Genomic DNA, 18,524 nt, shown 5'->3' with positions numbered 1-18,524 from the left:
GGTATGGCGTTGTACGGAATACTGACTCTTAAATATCAGTGATTTGCAGCTGATTTAAAGTTACCTAAGGAGTTAATTATCAAGGGATATAACGAAAACATTTCAAAACCTAGATTGTGTGGCTTAACTTTTCCCTGAGTGGCCATCTCTAGTGGATTCATCCTATGGAAATGTCTACAGTAACAAAAATGTTCTGTTATTCTGGTGGTCATAATCACCTGTGGTTTCTAAGTAGCCAAGTTGTAGCTGGTGTTCCCAGGACAGTGATCTGTGTTGAATGGCGCATGTGTGGTGGCGCATGCCTATAATCCCAGAACTCTGTGAGGCTGAGGCAGGTGGATATCTGTGAGTTCGAGGCCAGCCTGGTCTACAAAGTGAGTAGACTATATAGAGAAAACCTGCCTCAAAAAAAAAAAAACAAAACAAAAAAACAAAACAAAACAAAAAAACCCAAAAAAACAGAAACAAAAAGATAGGGGGAAAAACCCATTATGAACAGAAAGTTTGGCCAGTAAATGCCATACTTGATTAATGAGGGCCAAGATTTGTTAATTCTTTTTCTACTATTTGAAAAGTTCTTCTTATTATTTAGTGAGATGTGGGTCTGTTTCTGGACTCTAGTCTGTCTCTTTCCAACCAACTATGATAATTCTGCAGAATGTGGACAGTTTCAGATGAATGTCAGAGCTTTTCTCAAGCCCATAAAATCATGAGGAAAAATTACAGCTGCATCCCATTTAGAGAAGAGTTTGCAGGGAACAAAGTGGCCCACGGTGATTTTTCTCTAGACAAAGACCATGCGTCCCTGGGCTCTTAGTCTGTGTCATCTTGGGGTCTCACACAGCTTCCTCTGCTTGCTGTTTCTTCTCAACATTAGAAGTCGTGTCCCCCCCCCCCCCCCCCCTCGCAGAGATTAAGCCTAGAGTCTTCCCAAACTTTTTAGTCTGACAGGTTTTCTTTAGGAAGCCTTGGCTGTTCTGGACTCACTTTGTAGACCAGGCTAGCCTTGAACTCACAGAGCTCCTTCTCCCACGTGCTGGGATTACAGGCTTGTGCCACAATGCCTGACTAACTTTACTTCTGGCAACATTCTCACTAAGTTACTTGGGCTAGTCTTCATCTGAGCATTCTCCTGCCGCAGCCTCTAAAGTATCTGGGATGACAGGCATGTATCACCATGACCCTTCTCATGTAGTTTTTGTTGCTATTTCCTCTTACTCTATTTAAGAAATAGCTTTTGCCCCTCTCCCCTAAAAAGAAGCCAGGGCTGGTGATACACACGCCTTTAATCTCAGCACTTGGGAGGCAGAGGCCGAGGCCGAGGCAGGAGGATCTCTGAGCTCCAGGACGGCCAGACAGAAAAAAGAAAGAAAATTCTGCTAGTTTAATCAAGCCTAGCACATTGCAGTATACACCAGCAGTGCCTATTCAACATCACTTGACCAGATACCCAGCTAAAACATGGTCTTTCCCAAGTTTCCATGCAGCTCCGGGTGATAGGTGGACTTGGTGGGGACTGACTTTGTTTGTTTTTTGTATCCTTTCTGCTTAGAAGTATGTGATGCCACGTGGTGGCTGAAGTTTGTGCGGTGCATAAAATGACACTAGGTATGGAGAGAGCACACGAAGGAGATGCAGTGGGAGGAAGAAGACTACTGTGTGGGAGGGAGGTGCTGGAGCAAACCCAGGGCCTGGCACACACTAGGCCAGCTTTCTGCCACTGTTCTCAATCCCAGTAAGATGGCCTCTTTAAGAGGAGGCCTTATCGCTACTTCAGTTTTTGTTTGCTTTTTCAAGACAGGGTTTCTCTGTGTAGTCCTGGCTGTCCTGGAACTCTGTATACCAGGTTGGCCTCAAACTCAGACCTACTTGCCTCTGCTTCCCAAGTGTTGGCACTAAAGGTGTGTGCCACCAGTGCCTGGCAATATCACTAATTTTTAAAGCCAGGAGAGTACTGTGAATAATCTGCTAGAGTACTATCAAAGCACATCCCTCTATTGAAATCTGAGTTAGTTTATGGTTTATTTTCTTTGAGATTTCTAGGAAGTTTAGACACAAAACCAATGGACACCCAATGGTCTACAATACAATGAATTAAATAACACTAAAAATGTTTTGAAAAGTGAAAAGGTATTCTGTTTAATGGCTTCTAGTTTAAGAACACTCATATTTTGTTTCTGGAATGACAAACATTGTGTGGGAAGGGTTAAAAATGTGAGAAAATAAGCCATATGGGAAAGAGGATTTCCCATATCTCAGCTTCTAAGGTCTGACCCAGTACACCTTCTCACAGCTGGAGACCAGCTCATTCAAGCACTTGCAGGGCGAGTAAGTGAATTGGGTTAGTGTGGTCAGAACAAGGGACTGTGATAAATGAACCTTTGGTAAAGTTTTTCACTTGGTTAAAATAAACGAAATGAAGCTGAACAGCTAATGCTCTCTTCAATACTTTCATGTCACAGTTTTCAAGTCTAAATGTCAATATTCTCATCCTTCAGAGATAACTGAAGAACCTAGAAGAGGGACTAAACCGGAACTGTCTAAATTTAGAATTTGTGTAAAAAGATAAGGATAAACATGAGTACATTATGACCACTCTTGAGACTGCAGTGTTTCTAATAACACAGGAAACTATGTTCTAGACCTGCCATGATGGCAAGACAACCAAGTTATGTCGGTTACTGTGAGCTTCCTCATCTGCAATAAGCAAGTGCCCACCACTGCAGCCAGCCAGACAGCGATTCTGATCTCATCTCTGCACAGCGGTGCACAGTTGTAATCCCAGTTCACAGGAGGCTGAGGCCAGCCTGGGTCACACAGTAAGATCCTGCCTCAAAACAACCAACAGAGAAAACACCGATAGCTCAGTGGGTATAAAGGTGCTTGCCATGCGACCTATGTTCCAGTACTGGAAGCCATGTGCACTGTGGCATATGCACTCTCTCACACAAATCCTATATATAGTAATAAAACAATTTGCAGCCTCCTAGAGTAAACTTTAGTGAACTTTTAAAAAAATTCTTCATGGTGAAGTATTTTTTCTTTTTTCATTTGTATGTGTGCATGCACGTGTTCACGTATGTGCATACATATACATGGAGACCAGGAAACAACCTCACACGTCCTCACTGGTCTGGAACGCACCAGATAGGCTAGGCTGGCTGGCAGTGAATTCCAGTGCTCTGCCATTCTCTGCTTCCCCTGTGCTGGGATTACAACCCAGCCCATGCTCCAACTGAGGTCCTCAAGTGTGCAAGGTTAACTCTGTCCCACATGAGCTATCTCCTACCCTCAGTGGAATATCTCATTTTATTTATTTATTTTTAGATATTATTCCATACTGCAGACATTAAGTTGATAAATTACTTAAAAGATGTTAATAATGGTTTGTAATTTTTCTTAATGGAAACAAAAATTTTTGTTGTTGTTGTTGAGTTCCATAAATAACTCAGATTGCTTGTAAACCAGTTTATAAATGGACTGGTTTGAGTGTATATGTTACAAAACATACAGAGCAGCAATAAAAAAAAAAAAAAAAAAAAAAAAGCTATCTTCTCAAACAGTTAAGTTTTTGCTTATAGAAGCTCAACATTTTTGTTTTCTTTTGAGACAATGTCATCATGTAGACTTGGCTGGTCTCAAACTTATGAACAAAGTTCCTGCCTCTGCCTCCAGAATGCTAAGAATACAGGTCTGTGCCACCAAGATTAGCCAAACTGAAAACTCCTAATGTAAATATCTAAAATGCCTCAAAATCTAAAACATTATAATCCCCTATGATAGGCGGGTCAACACACACGTGTACAAAGTTACACACTGTAGAGTTGCCACTAGCCTATGTGCATAACAAACTGAATTAGGGTTTTTACTTCAGTCTGGGCTTAAGTGCTCTTACTATGAATACACAAATATCCCCAAAGCCAAAAGAAAAAACAAGCAAACAAGCAACTGATATCTGAAACACTTCTGGTCCCAAGCATTTTGAATAAAGAATATTCAATCAGCTAGACAGGCATGGTGGTGTACATTTTTAATCCCAGTACCCAGGAGGCAGGTAGAGTGCTGTGAGTTCAAGGCCAGCTTGGCCTACAAAGTGAGTCCAGGACAGTCAAGGCTACACAGAGAAACCTTGGCACACAAGTGAACTATTTTATCAAAACTATCAAAGGATTTGTGCCACCATACGAATTCATCATGTCATTTGATAATTTTGAATAATTTCCTAACGTACAAGGTAAATTACTTCATTTTGTTTGAAAATATGCACATTTATTGAGTATAAAGCCAAGCAACAGCTTCAGTTCTTTATGTACATTCACTTTTTTCTTTCTTTTGTGTGTGGTGTTGTGTATGTGTGCCTGCAGGCCCGAGAACACTTCGAGGATACCTGTCTGCCTTGTCCCTTGAGACAGGGTCTGTCATTTAAGCTGGAACTAGACTGTAAGTCAGGGCATCCAAGTGACTGTGCAGTCTCTACCCCACAGTGCTGAGTTACAGGCAGCGTTTATGGGTGTGCTGGCAATTCAAACTCAGTCCTCCTGCTTGCACAGTAAACACTTGCTTTACTGAGCCATGTCCTCTGCCCTGAATTAGCTTCTTCTAATTCTGTGAAGTAGAAACTACTATTACCCTGACTTTGTAAGTGAGAAGACCAAAACAAAAGGTCAGAGTAACCTGCTCAAGGCCACAGTCTTGTACAGGTGACTAAAGACCATGTCAGGGTCTGATGCAGCTTGTCTGTCCCTACCACGGCTCCATTACCTACTCTTCTTATCCCGTGTGGGACTGAACCTAGGGCCTCAGACTCGCTTGCTAGTGCTCTCCCAGTGAGCTACAGTGCCCCTTCAGCTATACTTATTGTTGGTAGTATGTTTGTTTCCTTTTTGGCTCTTGTCTGTGAATTCCCAACTTGTAGTGACCCTTGCTTTCAAGTCTGACTCTTGAATGCTGGGGTTATAGATGTGCCATCAAGCCTGGCAACTGTACTTCCTGAGAACAAAGGAACACATCTTCCAAAGGCTCCTGGTGGCTGAAGCCATTTCACTGGTTTGAGCAGCTCCTACCAAAAAGTCAGCATGAGTCTGTTGATGATACACAGAATTTAATCTTCATCTTATAAAGATGACCTCTAGTTTATGGGAATAGGTTTCTGTTAACTGTCTTAAATGCAGACATCTCTCAAGTTATCTTACTTTAGGGGCAGACTGGTGACATAGGATATTGTGGGGTATTAGGCTAGACAAAGATATGGTACACTGAGATTAAGTTTCCCATAACTAACTGTGATGATACTCACCTTTAATCCCAGCACTCCCGAGAGAGAGGCAGGCAGGCTGTTGTGAGTGTGAGGCCAGCCTGGTCTACACAGTAAGTTCAAGGACAGCGAGGGTTACACAGAGACTGTGTACCAAATGTTAAGCAAACTGCCTTAATACTAGTTAGAGGGAGACAAAAGCTGTGCTCAAATGTAAGGGAGATAGGTATCTTTCCAACACACACAGGCAACTGTGCTCTTCAGTTACATAGTAACAATTTTCTTTCTAAAAAAGATTTAATTATATGTATGTGTGTGGGTATGTGCAGTCTACAGAGGGTGTTACAGGTGGTTGAGAACAGCTCAATGTGAGTGCTGGCAACCAAAATCAGACCCTCTGCAAGAGCAGCACTCCTTAGCACTGAGCATCTTTCCAGGTCTCCCACCCCTTTTCAGATAGGGTCTCATGTAGCCTAGGCTGGTCTCAAACTTATATATCTGGGGACGACCCTGAATACTGATGCTCCTGCCTCCATATGCAAAGAGTTGGGATCACAGTTGTGTGCCACCATATCCAGTTTATGAGGTCCTGGGGATTGAGGCAAGGGACTCATGTAAGCAGCTAGCCGAAAAAAAAAAAACAAAAAAAAAAAAAACAGCTATCAATGTGAACATTTAATTCTTCTCGTAACAATACAATTTCTCAATCACTGTGTAACTCAGGTCATTTGACTTTGCTACTTACAGTGCACTTTCCGTATCTACTATATTTCCTTCCATTTTCTGAGACTGCGTAGAGGTAAATAAAGTTGTCATGAGATCCTACAGCGAGGAGAGTACCATCTAGAATTAAACAGAAAAAAGTGCTGATTGGAAAATGTATGTATTGTTACCTTATATTAAATAATATACTAAAAATGCTAAAATTCATCAATTTAATTATTATTTGGCATTTTATAAACAAAGCTTACCAATTAACACCCCCTGAAATCAAATGGTAGCCCTAGTCCAGCAAAGAGTCCCTCCTTGGAGAAAGTCTCTAGCTGTGTCCCCTTAGCAGCTATAGGCTGATCTCAGAGAAATCTCCCTGCGTTGACTGTTGGAAGTGAGTAAGGTTCACATGGTAAGCTAAGCTCGTTCAGCTCCATAGCTGGCAAGCACATCTGATCTCACCAATTACAGGTGGGTTTTCTTAGGAGGGAAATACACTACATTCTCCAGTTCTGTAGTATCTTTGATTGTATCTACCCCTATGCCAAGCATATAACAACTGGTGAGAGTACACTGATCTTTTGATTTTTTAAATGCTACATTTTGTAGTGGTTGTTATTCTAGCATTAAAGACAAATTAATACAAACAAAACAGAAAATACTGCTGTTTCAAAATGTCTTTTTTTTTGTGGCAGGCAAGATGGGTCAAAAGTGAAAAGTTCACGCTGCCAACCCCGATGACTGGCATTCCCTCCTAGGAACCATGAGGTAGAAGGATAGAACCATCCAACAAAAGCCGTCCTCTACACGTGCACACACAAATATGTGTAAAAAAACAAGCACCTAAACAACCACAGAAATCAAACTAACTCTTTCTAGGTCTTGCATCTTAGTATACATACATTTCTTTTTCTTTATTCAGAGGAAAATATTCTGTGCAGAAGAATTTGAAATAAAGAAGCTACCAAATTTTTATTTTTAGCCTTAATTCAACAGCTATTAGAGTATACTTGCAGGGCTGAAGTTGTAGGTCAGTGATGAAGTGTTTGTCTTCCATGTGCATGGAGGCCTAGTTTCAACCCCTAGCATTACAAAAACAAAACGAACCAACCCGAAATGCTCAAATACAAAAAATTCCAGGTGTGGTGGTGCACGCCTATAATCTCAGTTCTTCCACAGTTGAGGCAGGAGAATTGTGAGTTTTGGGCCAGTTTGGGAAAGACAATGCCTCAAAAAAGTCAAACTAACTCTAGAAAATAATGATACACATCAAACCACATAAATAACAACAAAACAAATAAGTGGAATATTATGGAAACTTAACATTTTGAATAAAGTATACAAAGGTCTACTCAAACCTGAATGAAGTTATATGAAATTCTTATAATGGATTACTATGTATTTTATCTAATAACCAACAATTATGGTTATGTAACTCAAGCATAAAGAAGTGTGTGCTTTGGATACTAGTGTGTATTCTGCCTATTTCTTCTACAATTTTTCGGCAATGCCAAGAACTGAAGCTAAGGAGTATGTGATGGGCAAATGTTCTACCACTGAACTCCATTCTCTACTGCTTATACCCTTTATATACAAAGAAAAGGTTGCCAATTAGATGCAATATTCAGCTTGGTATACAAAAATTCTACTGTATGTAGTATGATTTGATTGCACTTTATAGTCTCTAACTGCAAGTGCAGTTGTCACAGTTCATTGTAAATTTACACATGCTTGATGCTGTTTAATTTTTGCAGATTTCTTAGTTTTCAGTAGTAAATTTGGCCTGCCGTTCAGGCGGCTCTCCAACTCTTGAAAACAGAGGAGTAAACTTCATCAACAAGTAAGCATGTGGCTTCAGCGAGTGTAGCGCCTATCAAATGGGAGAGGAAGTCTGCCCACCGACTGAGTAGCGCATCACAGAGAGCTGCTCGTTCCCATCCGTGTGGATTGACACTAAATCTCTTGTTTCTGCATCTAGAACAAACCACCTGTTATGAAAGAGAAAACAGAAAAGAAAAACCACCTTGGGCATTAACATTTACAGGAAAAAGTAGTTGACTTTTTCTACACTTTTAATTTTAAAACTGTCAACATTAATATTTTAACTACAACCATGTATCTTTCTTCTAATCAACGTTCAATTTATTTTTCAAAAGAATGTTGCAAGATAGACATGGACCTAGTTGCAGTTTCATTTCTTAGGAATTCAATGAATGTCAACTGTACCTCTGCTAAGCATTGTTTAGACAGAAAAATAAGATGACAGGGTCAGGTTTTTCAAGATTTTTACTAAAGACAAAGGAGCAAATGAGGCAATGGAAAAAAGAGTGACTATAAGGTAATCCCACGGATGGCCAGTCAACAAAATGCACAGAAGAAATAAGGCAGCAGCCATAGAAGAACCTTTAAGGATGATGGAGGACGCAGCATGAAGGGAACACTAAGAGAAGTTAGGAGAAATAACAGTTGCAAAGCGAGGGAGGTAGGCAGGAACACGGACACATTCATGAATGAATTTCAGTTATTTTGAGAGAGGCTGAAATTTCTCCACAGCTAATTTAACTCATAAACTCTCATCTGACAGCCTCCACAGACACTTGAGGTTAAAGGCCAATCAGTAGGAAGCTGGCACACGGAAGCCATATGGTCCATGTTTACTGACATACGTTGGTGCAACTGAGAGTGCCCACAGACTGCAGGTTTGTTTTTAACTGTTATTCATCAATCTTCAGGCTACCACTGTAAGCACTGAGAACTAATTTTTCAAAAAGGGAACAAAAATGGTATCAAAACTAAGACTACAGAGCTACAGGAATATCAGGCTTCAAGTTCTTTATACTTTATTATATCCTTATATATTTAAAATTAATAATTTTAAAAATTGGCAAACCCCTAATATTAAGACTATCTCTAAGTCATTTTAATTTTCCTAGGAAAACTACATACAGCTTTTATCTCTTTGGAAGCAACCTTAGCAAGCAGCAAAGCCCAGACTATTTTTTCATGTGTAGAAACTTACACTGGTTATAGATAAACAGTTACTTAAAAATTAAAGATAAACTTTATGTATTTTCTGTTTCCTTAAATACACAGCAGATTAATTCTATTTTGGGAATGAGGTTTTTATTTTTTATTTTAATTTTTCAATTTTTCCTGTGTGTGGAACCCATAAGCTGATATACGGGGTATTCACTGAGACAGGGTCTCTCGCTGGACCCAGCAGCTTGTAGATTCAGCAATCCTAGCTAGCTAGCTTGTTTCCACCTCCTGAGTGCTGGGCTGAGAGGCTGGATGTCACGACTAACTCCACTCATGCATAACTCCTTCAGCATCAAGAGCATTACCTACTGAGTCCCCTCCCTGGCAGATCATTTTTCATAGGAAGTCAGTGAGGTGGTTATGATTTTGTATGATTTCCCTGCAGATGTGCAGCAATGCTGGGAGCTCTCACCTGTCACTGCATGGACTGCATTCTTTCAGAAGTCACCTTCGTGGCTGGAATCTCTGTCCTTAATCATTTTCACATTGTACTTAATCACTTCTCACTCTAGAGTATGTATGTTAGAACAAAGCTTCTATTTGGGAGTAATATGCCATCACCATGAGGCTCCGTGTGGCCTAAAGGACCAAATAAACTTTTCTAAATGTAATGGCCATCAGGGATGGGAATCTTCTGTTATAGACTAAGCTGACTTGTGAACCAAGTACCAACAAGTAGCACCATCCTTCCTCATGATGACTTGTGTGTGACATCTCATATAACCCAGGATAGCTTTGAACTTGCTATATGGCCAAGGCTGACCCTGAACTCCTGATCCTCTTACCTTCACCCTTCAAATTCTAGGACCACAGTGCCACCATGCCTGGTATATAATTTTATATTTTAGTGACAGTGCACGCACGTACACACACACATATATACACACACACTTCAGAGCTAGAACTACCTTGATGCCCCTAAATAAATGTTCTCTTTTCCTTTAGAAAACTAGGTGTTCAAGATAGTATCTTTGAATAAAGTGCGTCCTATAGTCTTGCTTAAAAAAAAAAAAAATCCTTTGGATAAAACAAACAAACAGGAATGTTGGGGTTTGAGAGACAATGAAGTGGTAAAGGGTACATGCTACTTTTCTAGAAGACCCAAGTTTGGTTCCTAGTGCCAATGCTGGGTAGCTCATTCACCTGTTACACAGCTACAGGGTACCTGACACTTTTATCTGGCCTCCATGATGATCACACACACGGAACACACGCAGAGACAGACAGACACATGCATGAAAATAAAAATTAAAAGAAATGTTACTTTTATAATTAGAAAAATGTAAAGCCAAAAAGAAGAAAAGCCCAAGTACACTAATCTTTATCCGATAAAAAAACTTCTTACCACTCAGTAATTCACAAGTGAAAACAGAACTTAAATCTACATTTTGCTTAGAATGATAAATAAGTAGCTAACGCAAATGTAAACACGCCAATAAGCTATTTCACACTCACTTGGGTGACCATAAAGAAAACAGGTAAGAAGATGCTGTAAACATGGGGAGAAACTGGAGCCCGTATAGACTGCTGGTTGAACTGTGAATGGTACAGTTGATGTACAAAAGTTGGTCTAAAAATCAGACAGAATTATATGACCTGGTGAGTCTACTACATAGACACACAAGACAACTGAAAGCATACTCCCACACCAAACCTTGTACACTAATGTTTGTAGCAGGATTATTCCACCGTCAAAAGTGCAAAGCCAAACGCCAATTTGTTATCTAAGGTAGTATATCCACACATTGAAATACGATCTGGCCATAAAAAGTATAAAGTCCTATAACTGAAGTGATAAACCTCGAAAACATTACATTACATGAAAGAAGCCAGTCATAGGCATGCCTGTGTGACTCCATTTACATGAAATGTCCAGAACAGGCAAACCTATAGGAAAAGATTGATCAGCTGCCTACAGCTGAAAACGGCAATAGGCAGTGTGGAGAAACTGCCATTACTGGGTAAAGAATTTCTTTTTGGGTTAATGAAAATGGTCTGAAATTATATCACACCATTCTATGATTGTACTATAATTATTAGATCATATAATCAGGTGAACTTTATGTTAGATTATATCTTAATAAAACTGAACAGTGGTAATTATGCCTACTTATGGCTATGCACTCAATTTTTCCCCTTAAAAATGATAAATACATTCTTTGGACATGTATAGTGCACTTGTCCAGCATACAAGGGCCTGGGTTCAAGTCCCAGACACCACACACACCATCCACTCTTTTAAAAATGACTATTTTATCGTTGAGAATTTATTTGCTCTTGTGCTCATATATGGAAATACAGTATTATAAAACTGACTAGAATTTTTGTTGGACCTCACAGCTGAGTTAATAATATAACCCTAGATCACTTAAGACTTGATCCTACTATCCTAATGTGTATTCAGCCTGATTAACGTGCCTTAAAAAAAAAAAAAAAAAAAGCAATGTGGGCTGGAGAGATGGTTCAGAGGTAAAGAGCACTGGTTGCTCTTCCAGAGGTCCTGAGAGGACCTCAATTCCATAAACCACAGGGTGGCTCCCAACCATCTACGAGATCTGGTGCCCTCTTCTGGTGTGCAGTTGTACATGCAGGCAGAACACTGTACACATAATTAAGTAAATCTTAAGACAAAACAAAACGAACAATGTAACTTGCCTTGAATTTCCCACATAATCAACCTAGGCCAGTGCACAGCCTTTACATTTTCCATGGCCCTCACCCAGAACAGTATGTGTTTGTCTGTATGTGTATTTTGATAATCATTTGCTGAGAACAGCAAATAAAATGCAAATGAAAGTATACAATAAATGTGTGCCACTAAGGTTTCATTCCTCCTCCAGTGATGTTTTTTCTTTGCTGTTCAGTACATACAGAGCAAAAACCCTGCTAGAGACGAGACAAGACAGACATCAGACAGGCACAGGTGTACAGACTCAAGACTCATACAAGAGACTGCTTATAGCTAGGCCAAAACCTAAAAGCTACAGAGAAGGAAGACACCAGGGAGAGAAGTAGAGGACTGAAACTCAATTCTCAATTAAACTCTAAGAAGTGTTTTGATTTCTTTCCTTAATGCAACACTAATGCATATTGGTGACTCTGAATTAATCATTTAATGCACTTATTACTTGGTGACATGATGCAGAAATCTATGCGTGGACCCAGACACATCCCTAAACATATTACTGGCTCCTGTACAATTTGGACATGTTTTACAATAAACTAGTTCCTAGCCCTAAATGTGACTTTCCTCCAGGTGTGAAAGTGAAGTGGCTGTAATCTGAATGGCTAAAGTACTAACTTTGCAGCTCTAGACAGTAAAGTTAAGTGTTTACAGACCAAAGGAAAAATAAAAACAAATGGAAGGTCCATGAATCAAAAGCACGAAACCAGGTGTGAAACCCAACACAGTTCTATCTAAAACAAGCAATGACAACTGCATCTGCCTGGGATTCTAAGTAGTCTCTAACTCTACAGCAGATGGAACAGACGAACTGCCAACACTACTTATGTAGTTACTATATTCATCTCATTATGTGTTTCATACTCATAACTTCAAGAGGTAATTGCTACCTTACCTTTATAGTAAATCACTGAGACTGAGTGACTTCATGTCCACACAGATGTTAGAGAGTAATTTCAGTGATTTTCAACCAGATCATTTTTATTTTTTACATTTATTTAATGTATGTGTGGGGAGTAGGGGCACACATGCCCTGGCACGTATGTGGAGGTCAGAGGACAACTTTCAGGAGTTGGCTCTTTTGATTCCAGGGACTGAATGGTCAGTGTTGGTGGCAAGCACTTTACTACTGAGCCATCTCTTAGCTAACCAATCAGAGCGATAAAAACAAACCAAAACAAAACACACCAGGGCCGTGTGAGTATGTGTTTTGATGCCTTCATTTATTCAGTGTTCAAAGCCCTCTATCCTTACACTTCATTCCATGCTCAGTAAAGGATAACCGCATGAGCACGGCCGGAGCACTGCACGTGCTACAAATGAGACTCCGACGCCCACCATGTCAGATCATCCAGCTCTCTTAGAGGCCTACCTGCCCGAGTGTGTTCCGATGGCCACCACTGTACCGCTTGGATGGAAGTCCGCACAGTGGCCTGGTTCCTAGAAAAGAAAAGGACAGACACTGGGGCAGAGAATAAAAGCTCCTAGGTTTAAGGGAACCGTAAAAAAAATAAAAAATATAACAATAATAATAATTCTTTCAAAATAAACTATTTCATATAATCATGAAATCTGGTCAGCTCTACTGTAAACCAATGAAAAATGCTACATGAACACAACTGGACTAACAGGCAAAGGGACAAAATAATCGGTTTGTGGCCAGGCAGTGAAACAGTACAGATTAACACCAAACATATTAAGAAATACTTTTAAGAAAAGTAGTATCTGGATACAGTAGGGAGAAAATGCAAGGCCCCTCACAAAGAAGACAGTAGAGTGCACTGGGGTATTTACTGAATCCAAGGCCCAAATATTCCAGAATTAATATTCCACAAATACATGAACTCTGTAACTTTACCACTGAAACTGAGAGAAAATTACATGGCTATCTTTCTTCTTTAATGTGGGTTCACAATGTAACTGAGAGCAAACATTTCCCTGTTACTCTCAGCCCCTTCACCAAACCATAAACACACATTTAAGTCAATGCTTAATCCTCTTTTCTTGGATGCTTTCAGCTGCTAGTGGGAAGAGTTTGTGTGGAGAAATTATCCACTCACATCCACAAGCCTGGTCCACTCCAGTCTGTGCTCCACCGAGTTCCACATGCACACCTGCCTGTCCTGAGCACACGTCAAGAGCAAATCCTTGAAAGGATGTGTCGCGAGGCCCCAGAGTTCATCTGTATGACCCTGGGAATGAAAAACTTGTTTTAAGAACCAACGGGTATAACCAAGAAATAATGTAGAAATTGTTGGCATCAAACAGCTTACCTGTACTTCTATTTGGAAGCCATCATTAAATGTTCCCCGTAAAATAAAGTTTCGTGATGTACCTACTAAAAATTGTTCTGCCTTTCCTTCTGCAACAGCTCTAATTGTGCCGTACTGATCAGGAACCTGAAACAAATGAATGAGTGAAGTTCCCATAAACAGAGTAACGTGCAGTAATTACTACCTGAATACTGCTGTGCTCACAGCTGTGCAGTTACTGGGTAATAAAGACAGATTCTAAATCTTAAACAATGTGGCAGTCTCATCATATTGTAATTTAATGTTCAATTACATTTTATTACATGGAAGTTAATGTATTATTAACATTCTTTCTCTCATTTGTAGTAATTATCTTTGCAGTATAGGCTCTCCCACATACTATACAAGCTTCTTACAGTGATGTCATTTGCAGCCCACTTCAGTGAAATTTACATTTATATCCTGTATGACTCCAGGAGTTACAGTGGGAAAAGGGAGTCAGTTCAGTTGAAGCTTGTGAAGATTATGGTCTGGGTTTTGTTTCATGTTCTTCTGGGTAAGTGACTGAGCCTAAGACAATTCATTTCTCTGTGACAGGGGTTAATACATTCATTCCCTATTCATTCTTGATTGTTACAAGGACCAAAAGATAAAAATCCCAATAGATCAAAAAACACAGTTGGCCTTTTTATCTGTAGACACTGCATCCAAGTATTAAACCAAATATAGAGTGAAAATAGTCCATACTGTATACTCAGACCCTTCATAGCCCGTCATTAGTTCCTATACAATTCAGTAAAACATTCCCATAGCAATCACACTGAATCAGGTGCGGTAAGTAATATACAGATAATTCAAAGTGTAAATACATAGAAATACTTGACTGCTCTAGGTAAGGTACTTGAGCACCCACAGATCTGGCATCAATTGGGGAGACTGGCAACCTCTTCCTTAAAGATATGAAGGGATGACTTAATTGTAAAGTATTTTAAAGGCCATTCATGGCCCCCTTGTGAGACCCATTTCACTTACACACTATGTGATATACTCTCAGTGACCTTTACACCAATAACTATAATGACCCCAGAGAATGACTCTGAAATGGTGCATTTCTTCTTCATGAAGGTGCTCCAAAATGCCTCTGCTCATACAGTGTTTTCCTAGCCTGCATCAGCCCGAGTTCAATTTCCTGCATTTCAAAATAAATAAAACCCTCAAACTCTAAATTATTTTGGAACAATTACTCTGCGCCATAGCAAACACTATGAAATGAAGGGGAATGAAAGGTAAGAGTGTATATCATTTTTCCAGAAAAGCTATCTCCAAACGGGACAAAATACATGAGTAGAGGTTTTACTATTTTAAGATTTTTAGGGTTCCAGCCTTACCTCAATTTCTCTTTCAGGGTTCAGGTCATGATCCCACAAGATTATTTTTCTGTCTTTCCCACCTCCAGTTAATAGCATCCCATTTCTCATCTGACAAAGTGTGAACACACTGCCATCGTGAGCTTTGATTTGTCTGTTGATCTGATAGACACCTAATATGGTAAGGGAAAATAAAAACAATAGTATTACTATTACAAATCTTGTTAGACTTTAGTGTATTTTTGGAGAACAGCTTTAGCAAAACCACAGGGTATATACGCAGAAATTTCACAGCTTCATAATAAAAAACCTATTCTCAGCAAGTTATAGAAACATGGCATATTGAGAGACTGAAGACAATCTACCCCTTCATAATTTAAGTCAATGTTTACTCTTAAAAGCAGTAAGCTGCTAACACAATGACAACTGCCTGACAACGGGGTAGTAAGTGTGTCTTGGCATCACATCTCACTGCCATCTCTGGGATAGTCTGTGCAGTATTAGAGTGGTGGCAGCGTTCCGACTGTAGAGGAAGGACAGAATTATGAGGGTCACATATACAATACCAGTTACTGATAAAGGCAGTTATTGTAACCTCAATGTCTCCCACCTCAGTGTCCCTGGGAGCTTTGCCAAAGCTTTTACTAGCTCAGTCCATAACAATCACTAATAAACATTGAATTATTCCTTTTAATCTGCTGATAAACAAAAGAAATTACATCATCCAAGCCTTCTAATCTGGAGTCCAGAACACTTACTCAGAGAAGGGTTCTAGCAATCAAATGAGGCCAGTGAGGCAAGAAGACAGCTTTTGGAAGATAATGCCTTACAGAATTAGTTATGAGGTTTACAGTGGAAGTCAGCGCCTTGGTTAAAACATGGCTGAAGTCAACAAATTATGCTTTGTGGAAATATGAAAAAAAAAAATTTTTTTTTAAAAACCATTCATTTCCTAAAATTGTATACCAACTGAAGAATGGATAAACAAAACATGGGTGTGCCTATATAGCTGAATACTGTGTCAAGGAGGAGGTAATGAAACATGCTCTAACACAATGAACCTTGGAAACATGCTAAGAAGTCAGTTATAGTCAGGCATCATAGTGGATATCCATAATCCCAAGAGAGAATTGCTGAGTTTGTGGCTAGCTTGGGCTAACAGTGGGTTCTAGACCAACCTGAACTACGTAGTAAAATGTTGTGTTAAAACAAAACAAAACAAAACCAACCAAACAAGAAACTAATTATATAAAGCCACACATTTCACTCTATTTCTATAAGTTAGAATAGAGAGACCCAGAGAGATGAAGAGGCATCCTTCCTGGGAGATGTCGACAAACTTCCAACTCTGTAGATGGCAGTAAACATTATTGGTGCACTCTTTGAGGAGCATGCTTTATGTCAAGGGAACTATGCATCAAAAAGGCTCTGGGTACATTATTCTTTAATTTTTCTATTGGAGCTGTCATTAAGTTTGTAAAATTAGTTAAATGAACAAAGTTTTGGCATCCATTAAACATTTTCAGCCACAGCTGACTCTAAAAATTACTCTCAAGCAATAAGTGCCCTAATGGTACAAAGATGTAATGGAATGTCATGGGATGGCACATGGGGCAGGAGCAAGGCAAGGATTTCTGCTTAGATCAACTGCCTAAACCTAAAAAAACCTCAATGTCTGAACAACCCAATATGCTTAGGGGATGTCTGTCTACACAACTTATTTGCTCTGGTTGTATCTAGGTGCCCAGGAAAGAAAGGACATCTGAAAAATGTGAATTTTCTGATCATTGTTGAATCCCTTTAGGTCAGTGACAGAGACAGAGGGAGGGAGAGAGTAACACTATGAGCATCCACATATCTTAGGTCTTCCTCCTCCTATGTGATTAAAGTAACCAGTTAAGTGCAGTCTGAAAGCACCATAGAAGAAATTATAAAACGCTGGGTGTAGTGGCGCATACCTGTAATCCCAGCACTTGGGGAGGCAGAGGCAGGCAGAACTGTGTGAGTTTGAGCCTGGTCTACAAAGTAAGCCCAGGACAGCCAAGGCTACATAGAGAAACCCTGTCTTGAAAAAAAACAAAAACAAACTAGAAATTACAAAACTAACCAGATATGATGGCATGCCTTTAATCACAGCACTCAGGAGGCAGAGGGAGGTGATCTCTGAGTTCAAGGCCAGCCTGATCTACAGAGCTAGTTTCAGGACAGCCAAAGATACACAGAGACCCTGCCTCGAAACATACACACCAAAAATAAAGAAATAGATAAACAGTTAGAGAGAGATAAATAAAGAGAAAAGAAATTATGAAAATAGCCAGGCGTGGTGGTGCATGCTTTACTCCCTGCACTTGGGAGGCAGAAGCTGCGGATATCTATGAACTCCAGGTCAGTCAAAGGCTACAGTGAGACCTATCTAACAAAAAACCCCATTAAAGAGAAGGTGTAGAGTTTCATGGTTCCCATGAAGAATGTATAAAGATTTCCTGTTCTTAATTCAGCCTCCCTATTTCTAAACGTGTCAAAAGCCTCATCAAACATATATGACCCTCCCAGAATGATGAATACTAGAAAACAGAAAGCAAAATTACAGAACTGCTTCATCAGCATAAAAACCTCCAACTCAGTTCCAACCACTTCCTTTCTTGCCAGAATGTTGTCACAAAGCCCAAATACAAACTAAGCAAAAAACAAAACAAAACAAAAAACCATGTGTTTCAATTTTAAGCAAACTCCAAGTTTCTTTCATAAACTCTATGCAAGACATTACAATTGAAAATCTTTCTCCTATGGACCTGCATTTCTCAGTTTAGGTCAAATTATTTAAAATACTTGCTGAGAAAAATTATTGTCTTTGAGTTTAAAATTTTTATGTCTAGGTTTAGTTCATGTTCAAGTATACTTAAGTTTAACAGCAAATTCTTCGATTTTGTCTCATCTCTAACAGAACATTTCCATAAAGAATGAGTTGACCTTTGCCTGACAAGTGAAGACATGACGAAGGCTGTCTCTGCTACTCAAATGTCACAGAGACACTGAAATTCAGGTCACATTCTTATCAACCAGGAAAGGGCCCATGCTGGGGACTTGGTGGGCAGGCCAAATGGTTGCTTTTCTTAGTTCTACAAATGAGCCTAACAACGATTTAGGAGTGGTAAACATTTGCAAAACTTCTGTGTGTGTGTGTGTGTGTGTGTGTGTGTGTGTGTGTGTGTGTGTGT

The 18,524-nt window shown here is 39.7% G+C and overlaps 1 protein-coding gene across 6 annotated transcripts in view; it reads right to left on the bottom strand.

Annotated features, from left to right (window-relative positions):
- Eml4 (EMAP like 4) overlaps window positions 1–18,524 on the bottom strand; it is a 114,449-nt gene that overhangs the window by 8,145 nt on the left and 87,780 nt on the right. For all 6 annotated transcript variants that reach the window (XR_008721482.1, XM_055618954.1, XM_055618963.1 and 3 more), the window contains 6 exons: window positions 15,328–15,479; window positions 13,961–14,086; window positions 13,748–13,879; window positions 13,060–13,127; window positions 7,865–7,953; window positions 6,000–6,097 (listed from right to left, as the gene is read on the bottom strand). Coding sequence is in view for 5 of the 6 variants with exons in the window: in XM_055618954.1 (XP_055474929.1) it covers window positions 6,000–6,097; window positions 7,865–7,953; window positions 13,060–13,127; window positions 13,748–13,879; window positions 13,961–14,086; window positions 15,328–15,479 (665 nt within the window). In the remaining variant the exon portion in view is untranslated. The remainder of the gene's footprint in view (window positions 1–5,999; window positions 6,098–7,864; window positions 7,954–13,059; window positions 13,128–13,747; window positions 13,880–13,960; window positions 14,087–15,327; window positions 15,480–18,524) is intronic.

The sequence above is a fragment of the Psammomys obesus genome, unplaced genomic scaffold (assembly GCF_907164565.1).
Source record: "Psammomys obesus unplaced genomic scaffold, mPsaObe1.curated_primary_1811, whole genome shotgun sequence".
Taxonomy (NCBI): domain Eukaryota; kingdom Metazoa; phylum Chordata; class Mammalia; order Rodentia; family Muridae; genus Psammomys; species Psammomys obesus.
This window is presented reverse-complemented; position numbering and strand designations above follow the sequence as displayed.